The sequence below is a fragment of the Nerophis ophidion genome, linkage group LG08, assembly GCF_033978795.1.
Source record: "Nerophis ophidion isolate RoL-2023_Sa linkage group LG08, RoL_Noph_v1.0, whole genome shotgun sequence".
Classification (NCBI taxonomy): domain Eukaryota; kingdom Metazoa; phylum Chordata; class Actinopteri; order Syngnathiformes; family Syngnathidae; genus Nerophis; species Nerophis ophidion.
In genome coordinates, this window is record NC_084618.1 from 15337778 (window position 1) to 15350340 (window position 12563).

Below are 12563 nucleotides of genomic sequence, written 5' to 3' on the forward strand. Positions count from 1 at the left end.
AAAACTACTCAACTTTTGAAGATACAGGATGTAGACTCAGCATTCTTAGCTGTGTCATAAGTGTGAAAACAACAAAATAAAACCAAAATACAACAAAACTACTCAACTTTTGAAGATACAGGATGTAGACTCAGCATTCTTAGCTGTGTCATAAGTGTGAAAATAACAACAAAACTACTCAACTTTTGAAGGTACAGGATGTAGACTCAGCATTCTTAGTTGTCAGAGTGTAAAAACATAAAAATAAAACCAAAATACAACAAAACTACTCAACTTTTGAAGGTACAGGATGTAGACTCAGCATTCTTATTGTCATAAAAGTGTAAAAACATGAAAATAAAACCAAAATACAACAAAACTACTCTGCTTTAGAAGATACAGGATGTAGAATCACCGTTCTTAGCTTTGTCAAAAGTGTGAAAATAACAACAAAACTACTCAACTTTTGAAGATACAGGATGTATCTTCAAACAATTGAGAAATAATAATATTTAAAATAAGTATAAAAATGTCAAGTCCTGTCTTGTCTTGTCAAAGTGTTTTGTCCCTCTCTCTCAGCCAATAGGAGGCGAGTTACAAAGCTGCCGCCAATCACAGGCCGGGAACTTCACAAACGCGGAAGCAATGCACTTTGACCAACCAATCAGCGCGCAGCTAGCCATGCAACTGAAAAATATGGATGTCGAAACCAAAGGAGGAAACTGGTAAGCTGACATAAGAATGTTTCTACAATACCCGCCATTATTGTTATTTATTTTTATTTGATTCATGCTCGAGTCTAAGTGTGCGCGCTGTGTCATTTCGACCAAGCTGCAACGATGGAGCCCCGCCAAACACGACTAGTTTAACTTAGCTAGCTATGGTCGTTTAGTCAGGACTAGTTAGTTAGCTTAGCATGCTAGCCGGAACCAGGAGCCCGCCGGGCTGTCATCAGCAGGTGGCCGAATATGGCTCACCTTCGCCCGGGTAACGCTGGCGCTGCGAGTCGCTGAGCCGGATTGCATTTTTTTTTCCAACGCAGCTGACCTGTTCGTAAAAACCCAGAAATAAAACACGTGTAAACTTGACAGTTTCCAGAATAAATTCCATAAATATATCTTTTTTTTTTTTTACAAATTATGATTAATATACCCTTTGTAATTAATTGTATGTTCAGACATTGCAGGGACGTGACAAAACATTTCAAATGCAAAATATCTTAAATAAATGAATTGGAAAAAACATTTCCAATGATACTAGAACTATTGTGAAAGGCCAAATTATAATATATTTATCTGTACAGTAATATATTTATTTATATCTGCACATTATTGCTTTTTTTTATCCTGCACTACCATGAACTAATGCAACCAAATTTTGTTCCTATCTGTACTGTAAAGTTCAAATTTGAATGACAATAAAAAGGAAGTTTAAGTCTAAATATTAAGAGAATGGACAAGAGTTATATACAACCTATATTTTCTTAAATCAGATGGACTTAATCAGAATCAGAAATACTATAATAATCCCTGAGGGGAAATAAACATTTTCAGCACAATCCCATTCAAGAGCAGACAAACATTACAGGGAGACAGAACAGGATCAAACATCACAGGGAGACAGAACAGGATAAAACATTACAGGGAGACAGAACAGGATCAAACATTACAGGGAGACAGAACAAGATCAAACATTACTGGGAGACAGAACAGGATAAACATTACTGGGAGACAGAACAAGATCAAACATTACAGGGAGACAGAACAGGATCAAACATTACTGGGAGACAGAACAGGATCAAACAATATAGGGAGACAGAACAGAATCAAACATTACAGGGAGACAGAACAGGATCAAACATTACTGGGAGACAGAACAAGATCAAACAATACATGGAGACAGAACAGGATCAAACATTACAGGGAGACAAACAGGATCAAACATTACAGGGAGACAGAAAAGGATCAAACATTACAGGGAGACAGAACAGGATCAAACATTACTGGGAGACAGAACAGGATAAACATTACTGGGAGACAGAACAAGATCAAACATTACAGGGAGACAGAACAGGATCACACATTACTGGGAGACAGAACAGGATCAAACAATATAGGGAGACAGAACAGGATCAAACATTACAGGGAGACAGAACAGGATCAAACATTACTGGGAGACAGAACAAGATCAAACAATACATGGAGACAGAACAGGATCAAACATTACAGGGAGACAGAACAGGATCAAACATTAGAGGGAGACAGAACAGGATCAAACAACACAGGGAGACAGAACAGGAACAAACATTACAGGGAGACAGAACAGGATCAAACATTACTGGGAGACCGAACAAGATCAAAGATTACAGGGAGACAGAACAGGATCAAACAATATAGGGAGACAGAACAGGATCAAACATTACAGGGAGACAGAACAGGATCAAACATTACAGGGAGACAGAACAAGATCAAACATTACATGGAGACAGAACAGGATCAAACATTACAGGGAGACAGAACAGGATCAAACATTAGAGGGAGACAGAACAGGATCAAACATCACTGGGAAACAGAACAAGATCAAACATTACAGGGAGACAGAACAGGATCAAACATTACAGGGGGACAGAACATGATCAAACATACTGGGAGACAGAACAGGATCAAACATTACTGGGAAACAGAACAAGATCAAACATTACAGGGAGACAGAACAGGATCAAACATTACTGGGAGACAGAACAGGATCAAACATTACTGGGAGACAGAACAGGATCAAACATCACAGGGAGACAGAACAGGATAAAACATTACTGGGAGACAGAACAGGATCAAACATTACAGGGAGACAAAACAGGATCAAACATTACTGGAAAACAGAACAAGATCAAACATTACAGGGAAACAGAACAAGATCAAACATTACAGGGAGACAGAACAGGAACAAACATTACTGGGAGACAGAAAAGGATCAAACATTACACGGGGACAGAACATGATCAAACATACTGGGAGACAGAACAGGATCAAACATTACTGGGAAACAGAACAAGATCAAACATTACAGGGAAACAGAACAAGATCAAACATTACAGGGAGACAGAACAGGATCAAATATTACAGAGAGACAGAACCGGATCAAACATTACTGGGAGACAGAACAGGATCAAACATTACTGGGAGACAGAACAGGATAAACATTACTGGGAGACAGAACAAGATCAAACATTTCAGGGAGACAGAACAGGATCAAACATTACAGGCAGACAGAACAGGATCGCTGAAGGGTCTCCCAACCTCCGGCGCCCCTTTCAAAAAAAGGTGAGAAACAGGTAAACGCTGGGGATGGGGGGAGGGGGAAAAATTCAGTCTAAGCCTGGGCCTCTGGAGAGGAAGTCCAGACTGAGGCCGGGGGGCAAGGGGGGGGGGGGGGACTCCTAGCCATAGCACACATAGACGTGTGTAAGAGGGAAACATCAAAGAACTTAAAGGACGTTAAAAGAGCAGAGCTGATGCAACCAGCTACGAAAATAAAACAACAACAAAACATACTCTGCGGTGGCCTCTGCGGTGTTCCACGTCATTGTCTGCTGGGGTGGGGGGAGCATAGCCAGAGACAGGAGCAGACCCAACAAAGCAACCAAGAGAGCCGACTCCACCCTCGGCCGCCCACCAACTCTCGGCCAGGGTCCAGTCCGCATGGATGAGCGGATATACGTCCAAAAGAACCCGAGGTGTCTGATACCCGCTCATTCAGCCAAGACACTGTGAAGCCTGTCCAGCTCGGCGGTCTTGTCTCTTCATCCGCATCTCCTCCGGACTCTGGTGTGGCAGAGACCCAGCAGCTGGTCTCCATGGCCTAGACCAGGGGTCACCAACCTTTTTGAAAGCAAGAGCTACTTCCTGGGTACTGATTAATGCGAAGGGCTACCAGTTTGATACACACTTCAATAAATTGCCAGAAATAGCCAATTTGCTCAATTTACCTTTAATAAATAAATCTATATGTATAAAAAAAAATGGGTATTTCTTTCCGTCATTCCGTCCTACCTTTTTTTTCCTTTTACGGAAGGTTTTTTGTACTGAAAAAAACACTTAATTGAACGGTTTAAAAGAGGAGAAAACAAGAAAAAAATGAAAATAAAATTTTGAAACATAGTTTATCTTCAATTTCGACTCTTTAAAATTCAAAATGCAACCGAAAAAAAATGAAGACGAAAACGAGCTAATTCGAATCTTTTTGGAAAAAAAAAAAAAATACAATAATTTATGGAACATCATTAGTAATTTTTTTCTGATTAAGATTAGGTAATTTTAGAATTTTGATGACATGTTTTAAATAGAATAAAATCCAATCTGCACTTTGTTAGAATATATACCAAATTGGACCAAGCTATATTTCTAACAAAGACAAATCATTATTTCTTCTAGATTTTCCGGAGCAAAAATTTTAAAAGAAATTCAAAAGACTTTGAAATAAGATTTAAATTTGATTCTACAGATTTTCTAGATTTGTTTTAAATTTTAATCATAATAAGTTTGAAGAAATATTTCACAAATATTTCACTGGTTTAAATGTAACTTAGATATTGGGTTTCACTATGTAAAGTGCTTTGAGTCACTAGAGAAAAGCGCTATATAAATATAATGCACTTCACTTCACAAATATTATTCGTCGAAAAAACAAGCTAAAATGAATAATTTAATTAAAATGTATTTATTATTCTTTACAATAAAAAAAAAATACTTAAACATTGACTTAAATTGTCAGGAAAGAAGAGGAAGGATTTTAAAAGGTAAATGTGTTTAAAAATCCTTAAATCATTCTTAAGGTTGTATTTTTTCTCCAAAATTGTCTTTCGGAAAATTATAAGAAGCAAAGTAAAAAAATAAATGAATTCATGTAACCTAGTGAAGTCCACGTCTTTAAAATATTTTATTGGATTTTCAAATTCTATTTGAGTTTTGTCTCTCTTAGAATTAAAAATGTCGAGCAAAGCGAGACCAGCTTGCTAGTAAATAAATAACATTTAAAAAAATAGAGGCAGCTCACTGGTAAGTGCTGCTATTTGAGCTATTTTTAGAACAAGCCAGCAGGCGACTCATCTGGTCCTTACGGGCGATCTTGTGCCCACGGGCACCGTGTTGGTGACCCCTGGCTTAGAGGCTCCCGGGAGGAAGATCCAGAAGTTCACAAAAAGCGAAGTCAGGAAAGTGCCACCCCTTTGGGACCCCAACCAAAAAGCAAAAAAAACAACATAGGGAAACATCAGGAACACAATCAATCAATCAATCAATCAATCAATCAATCAATCAATGTTTATTTATATAGCCCCAAATCACAAATGTCTCAAAGGACTGCACAAATCATTACGACTACAACATCCTCGGAAGAACCCACAAAAGGGCAAGGAAAACTCACACCCAGTGGGCAGGGAGAATTCACATCCAGTGGGACGCCAGTGACAATGCTGACTATGAGAAACCTTGGAGAGGACCTCAGATGTGGGCAACCCCCCCCCCTCTAGGGGACCGAAAGCAATGGATGTCGAGCGGGTCTAACATGATACTGTGAAAGTTCAATCCATAGTGGCTCCAAGACAGCAGCGAGAGTCCCGTCCACAGGAAACCATCTCAAGCGGATCAGCAGCGTAGAGATGTCCCCAACCGATACAGGCGAGCGGTCCATCCTGGGTCCCGACGAGCGGTCCATCCTGGGTCTCGACTCTGGACAGCCAGTACTTCATCCATGGTCATCGGACCGGACCCCCTCCACAAGGGAGGGGGGGACATAGGAGAAAGAAAAGAAGCGGCAGATCAACTGGTCTAAAAAGGAGGTCTATTTAAAGGCTAGAGTATACAGATGAGTTTTAAGGTGAGACTTAAATGCTTCTACTGAGGTAGCATCTCGAACTGTTACCGGGAGGGCATTCCAGAGTACTGGAGCCCGAACGAAAAACGCTCTATAGCCCGCAGACTTTTTTTGAGCTCTAGGAATCACTAATAAGCCGGAGTCTTTTGAACGCAGATTTCTTGCCGGGACATACGGTACAATACAATCGGCAAGATAGGCTGGAGCTAGACCGTGTAGTATTTTATACGTAATTAGTAAAACCTTAAAGTCACATCTTAAGTGCACAGGAAGCCAGTACAGGCGTAATATGATCAAACTTTCTTGTTCTTGTCAAAAGTCTAGCAGCCGCATTTTGTACCAACTGTAATCTTTTAATGCTAGACATGGGGAGACCCGAAAATAATACGTTACAGTAATCGAGACGAGACGTAACAAACGCATGGATAATGATCTCGGCGTCTTTAGTGGACAAAATGGAGCGAATTTTAGCGATATTACGGAGATGAAAGAAGGCCGTTTTAGTAACGCTTTTAATGTGTGACTCAAAGGAGAGAGTTGGGTCGAAGATAATACCCAGATTTTTTACAGAGTCACCTTGTTTTATTATTTGGTTGTCAAATGTTAAAGTTGTATTATTAAATAGAGGTCGGTGTCTAGCAGGACCGATAATCAGCATTTCCGTTTTTTTGGCATTAAGTTGCAAAAAGTTAGCGGACATCCATTGTTTAATTTCATTAAGACACGCCTCCAGCTGACTACAATCCGGCGTGTTGGTCAGCTTTAGGGGCATGTAGAGTTGGGTGTCATCAGCATAACAGTGAAAGCTAATACCGTATTTGCGTATGACGTCACCCAGCGGCAGCATGTAGATGCTGAAGAGTACAGGGCCAAGGACCGAACCCTGGGGAACTCCACACGTTACCTTAACATAGTCCGAGTTCACACTGTTATAGGAGACGCACTGCATCCTATCAGTAAGATAAGAGTTAAACCATGACAGGGCTGAGTCTGACATACCAATTCGTATTTTGATACGCTCTAATAAAATATTATGATCGACGGTATCGAAAGCAGCGCTAAGATCGAGGAGCAGCAACATAGATGACGCATCAGAGTCCATCGTTAGCAATAGATCATTAGTCAATTTTGCGAGGGCTGTCTCAGTCGAGTGATTTGCCCTGAAACCAGATTGAAAGGTTTCACATAGATTGTTAAACGCTAAGTGCTCATTTAGCTGCTCTGCAACAATTTTTTCGAGGATTTTCGAAATAAAGGGAAGGTGAGACACCGGTCGGTAGTTTACCATGAGGTCAGGATCGAGGTTAGGTCTTTTAAGGAGAGGATGAATAACCGCTTTTTTGAATGCAACGGGAACAGTGCCCGAGGAAAGTGATAAGTTTATAATATTTAGCACTGATGGACCTAATAATACAAAAAGCTCCTTGATAAGTTTCCCAGGAAGTGGGTCAAGTAAACATGTTGTTTGTTTTATTCCATTTACACGTTGTAACAATCCTTCTAATGTTATTTCATCAAAACGAGAGAAACTATTTTGGATATTTGCAGTATCCGCCGTATATACAATCGTATCTGTGTTACTATAACCCAGTTGTAGCTGGGACGCATTGTCTTTAATCTCCTTTCTAATAAGTTCAATTTTCTTATTAAAGAACTTCATAAAGTCATCTGCCGAATGGGTGGAGCTACTGGAAGGAGTCCCTTGTTGGGTTAGCGATGCTACTGTACTAAACAAAAACTTTGGATCGTTTTTATTAATGCGGATGAGATTTGAGTAATAATTAGTTTTAGCTAAGGTAAGCATGCGTTTATAATTTATTAAACTATCACTCCATGCTTGATGGTGCACCTCAAGTTTAGTCGTGCGCCATTTGCGTTCCAGCTTTCTACATAATAATTTCTGAGCTCTAGTTTCTTCAGTAAACCATGGCGTACGCCTTTTTGGAGCCTTTTTTAACTTCAGCGGTGCTATGTTATCAATCGTTTCGCGCAGGGCGTTGTTAAAGTTGTTAGTGAGGTTATCAATAGAGCCCACATACTTTGGGAACGGTGCCATTACCGAGGGTAGTAGGTCCGCAAGAGTCGTCGTTGTGGCAGCATTAATGTTGCGGCTGCTATAGCAGTTATTATTATTATTAGCTTGCCGAACATGAGTCTGAACAATGATCGGACATTACTTTAGTACACGGGAGTATCATAACTTTGGAAACGGTGATACCTCTGACAAGCACTAGGTCTATTGTATTACCGCTGCGATGCGTCGGTTCATTTATTATTTGTGTAAGACCACAGCTATCAATTATAGTCTGGAGCGCCACGCACGGTGGGTCCAATGGGGTATTCATATGGATATTAAAGTCCCCCATTATAATTATATTATCGGCGTGCGTCACTAGATCAGCAACAAACTCTGAGAATTCACTAATAAAGTCCGAATAGGGCCCTGGGGGGCGGTAGATAACGGCCAGGCACAGAGGCAGAGGTGTGGCAGACTTCATAGAAAGCACCTCAAACGATTTATATTTATTATTTAAGTTAGGACTAAAGTTAAAGTTTTTGTTGTATATTAGTGTATTTTAGATCAACTGGTCTAAAAAGGATGACACAAGAGGAAGTCCACAAAATAAAGTAAAAAAAACACAAAAAACAAGAGGGAAACATCAAAGAAGTCAAAGGACATAAAAGTGGAACTTTTTTTTTTTTAATGTATTTATCAACAACACCCAGAAACGCATCCAAGGACCCAAACTCCGGTCTGTGCTGATGAGCGAGAATCTGTCCAGAGAGACCGAAGTCTCCGATAAATGCTCCATGAAGCTCGTCCATCAGATCCGGTCTCTTCCTCGCATCTTGTCCGGTCTCGCACAGCGAGCCAGCTGCAAACATGGCCGAAATGCTCCCTCCAGTCGGATCCAAATGTTCACCCCAAAAATCTGATCCTTCTTTGTTTCTGTCTTCCCTCTCCGGTTTCCCAGCCGTCCGTCCGCCCACCTCCAGCGCCCGGGCCCTTAAGCATGTCCACAGATGACAGCGTCTCTGAGGACGTGTCCAGCTCGGGCCCCCGGAGCCACTGCCGGGCCAGCGCTGACGGGGATGGGGGCAAAGAGAGCGAGGCGTCCCCGCTGTCCTCCGAGGCCACCACCGCCTCCGGGCTGGCGGTCTCCGAGGACAGACTCTCGGCCTCCCAGACCACAGGGGGCACTGTGGCCAGCCGGCCCGTGAAGATCACACCAGCATGCGACAAGATCAGGTGCGCTTGTGTTTTTCCAGGTCCCCGGCATGAGAGGCAAACGCGCTAACTACCCAGTCTTAATTAATCACCGTTCAGGACAATACCGTGTAATGAGGTCTTTGGACGCTTGGTGTATTTTCAGAGGTCTGTGCCTGGGCACGGATGAAACCTTCCCGCCCGGGAGAAACCTGCCGTTCATCAACCCGAGCTCCCTGGAGACCCTGAGGGCCCTGGTGGAGGAGATTCGCAGCAGCGGCGAGATGGACCCCAAGATCTGGAAGGACTGCGAGGTCTTTTGCGACAGGCTTGAAGTCGGCGTGACGGACCCAGGTGCTCAACGTCCGCCTCGCCTTTTTTTGTTTCCAGGGCAGGTGGCTGCACCTGTTTCAGCTGGTGGAGAAGCAGTACCAGGAGCAAATCCTGGCCCAGCAAGACCAGTACCAGTGCCAAATACAGGTCTGACGCTTTTATGTGTTTTAGTAGAGAAAAGTCGTTGTGGAATATGCTGGTTTTAGACTTGAAATACGTAGTCCTGTTCCTCACGCTTCCACCACCCACCAGGGGTGATTAGGGGGGTCCGGAAAAATTCAATTCTTATTTGTAAAATTCATAATCCATCCATCCATCCATCCATTTTCTACCGCTTCTTCCCTTTCGGGGTTGCGGGGGGCGCTGGCGCCTATCTCAGCTACAATCGGGCGGAAGGCAGGGTACACCCTGGACAAGTCGCCGCCTCATCGCAGGGCCAACACATAATCCATTAAAGAAAAATATATACAGTACAGGCCGGGGCGCTAATTGATTTAAAACCTCTTCTCACTCCGGCGCTTACCAAAGGCATGCGGTAAATTTAGGCCTGCGCTTAAAAATTTGAGTGTGATGTAAGAATACCATCATGAAAAGCACATTTAATAAAAAAAAACATTATGGTCTTACCTTTACTTATAAATGAAGTCCATGCGCAGCTCCTTCTGACCAAAAGCATCGATTACTTGTTTATAGAAGTCTTCCTTATCTTTCTTCAGTTTTAAAAGTCTCTCTGTCTCGATGGAGATCCTCCTTTATTACCTCCTGCTTCGATTGAAAGTCCAGTTTAGAAAACTGTTTTATTTTAGATATGTAATCCATCCTTCCATCCATCCATTTTTCTACCGCTTATTCCCTTTTTGGGGTCGCGGGGGGGCGCTGGCGCCTATCTCAGCTACAATCGGGCGGAAGGCGGGGTACACCCTGGACAAGTCGCCACCTCATCGCAGGGCCAACACAGATAGACATACAACATTCACACTCACATTCACACACTAGGGCCAATTTTTAGTGTTGCCAATCAACCTATCCCCAGGTGCATGTCTTTGGAAGTGGGAGGAAGCCGGAGTACCCAGAGGGAACCCACGCAGTCACGGGGAGAACATGCAAACTCCACACAGAAAGATCCCGAGCCTGGATTTGAACCCAGGACTACAGGACCTTCGTATTGTGAGGCAGACACACTAACCCCTCTGCAATATTTCCTTGAATTGCCGGAGCGCTAATTGATTTAAAACCTCTTCTCACTCCGGCGCTTACCAAAGGCATGCGGTAAATTTAGGCCTGCGCTTATAAATTTGAGTGTGATGTAAGGATCCCATCATGAAAAGCACATTTAATAATGAAAAACGTTGTTATGGTCTTACCTTTACTTATAAATGAAGTCCATACGCAGCTCCTTCTGACCAAAAGCATTGATTACTTGTTTATAAAAGTCTTCCTTATCTTTCTTCAGTTTTAAAAGTCTCTCTGTCCCGATGGAGATCTTCTTTTATTACCTCCTGCTTCGATTGAAAGTCCAGTTTAGAAAAGTGTTTTATTTTAGATATGTAATCCTCCATGTTAAAAGTGCAAGCGAGAGAAAACAAAAATAAACGATCGCTGCTCACTCTTGCTGCTTGTTGTCACTTCTTCTGCAGCCGAGTAGTCGCAAGAAGGATCTCTAGCGCCCTCTACCACCAGGAGGCGGCAGTCATTTAATGACTTATTTGACACACGCAGCTACGGTATATTCATAAAACATAGCTGCTTACTGTTCGTTTTTAGCATATTCAATAGCTTGGACCTTAAATCCTACTGAATGGCTCTTAATCTTCTTCCCTTTATGCGATTTCAAATGATTGAAATCAGCCTCCTCCATTTTGAAAATGATGACAGGTGAAGTGTCACTCGTGACGTGACGAGTTTGACCCGGCGGAAATTCTAGGCATATGCTAATTATTTGGCGAAACGAGTTGGACCCGGCGGAAATTCTAGACATGCGCTAATAAAAATAATAATTTGTGAAACGAGTTTGACCCGGCAGTAATTCTAGTCAGGCGCATACTATATACCCGGCGGCAGTTCAAGGAAATACGGTATATTCTACTTTCTTCAAAATAGCCACCCTTTCCTCTGATTCTTTCTTTGCACACTCTTGGCATTTTTTCCATGAGCTTCAAGCACACCTGTGAAGTGCAAACCATTTCAGGTGACTACCTCTTGAAGCTCATGGTGAGAATGCCAAGAGTGTGCAACGGTTGTCTATTTTGAAGAAACTAAACCGCCGAGTGTATAGTGGGGTCTGAATACTCGCCGCAAAGTTGCTAAGTCGGCCACTTGGAACCCTCCCGCTACGTCTTCTTATTCTCTGGCAGACCAGTCGCGTATAAGCTGTGTTAAGAAGCATAGATACTGGGCACACCGCCACCTAGCAGGTAGCGTCAAATCTATTTGTGGCGGTCCAAATTTTTTTGTGGATGTACGGGAAATCCTTTTGTGGAGTTAAAGAAAGGAGGTTGGAGGTTGCCTACAGCCACAACTGCCAATTAGAGACCATTGATTTGGGTATTTGTCGTGTTTTGGAATGTTTGTTATTCACTAAAAAATGAATGTCCAGAGAAAATGCGAAGATCTCCAGTTATGCTGCTGACAGAAGGAGGAGAGACTCTTATCTGATTGTCTACTGGAGTGTTTTGGTTGAACATTGGGAACGGCAGTAATACAACATCAATCACAAAAACAAAATAAAAAACCCTTCTGGAGAGTATTTGGTTGCCCAAAAGACAAACACAGTATACATTAGTGATATCTGGCATCACAACGGTCCATGTTTCATTTCAGAACACAAAACGGGCCAATGCAATGGAGAAAAGCAATACAACATAAATCACACGAGGACTGTTACTCAGTCTAAAATGGTTGTTAGAGAAAATGTTACTAAAATATTGGTTTGACCACGGACTCAGCCACCGTAAATCGGAACAAATGCTGACCTTTGGTGTGTTTTATTAATCAGTGATGGATTGCGACGCTGTACTTCTTGTGTAGTAAAAGGGTAATACTTCTATTTCGCTTTTCTACATTTAAAACTCTTTTACCTTGAACCACACTATGGAGAGCTCTCCAAATTGGACCAAATCTAGTTCATATGCAAGTAAAAGCCCCAAAATGTATTGTGCTTTTCTACCTTCAA

The 12563-nt window shown here is 42.0% G+C and overlaps 1 protein-coding gene across 3 annotated transcripts in view; it reads left to right on the forward strand.

The window, feature by feature from the left end:
• The first annotated feature begins 580 nt into the window (after nt 1-580).
• The window catches only part of LOC133557398 (M-phase phosphoprotein 9), an 88601-nt gene continuing 76618 nt past the window's right edge, over nt 581-12563 (forward strand). For all 3 annotated transcript variants that reach the window (XM_061907817.1, XM_061907819.1, XM_061907818.1), the window contains exons 1-4: nt 581-704; nt 8826-9100; nt 9225-9372; nt 9449-9538. In XM_061907817.1, the coding sequence (XP_061763801.1) occupies nt 8865-9100; nt 9225-9372; nt 9449-9538 (474 nt within the window). In that variant the 5' untranslated portion in view covers nt 581-704; nt 8826-8864. The remainder of the gene's footprint in view (nt 705-8825; nt 9101-9224; nt 9373-9448; nt 9539-12563) is intronic.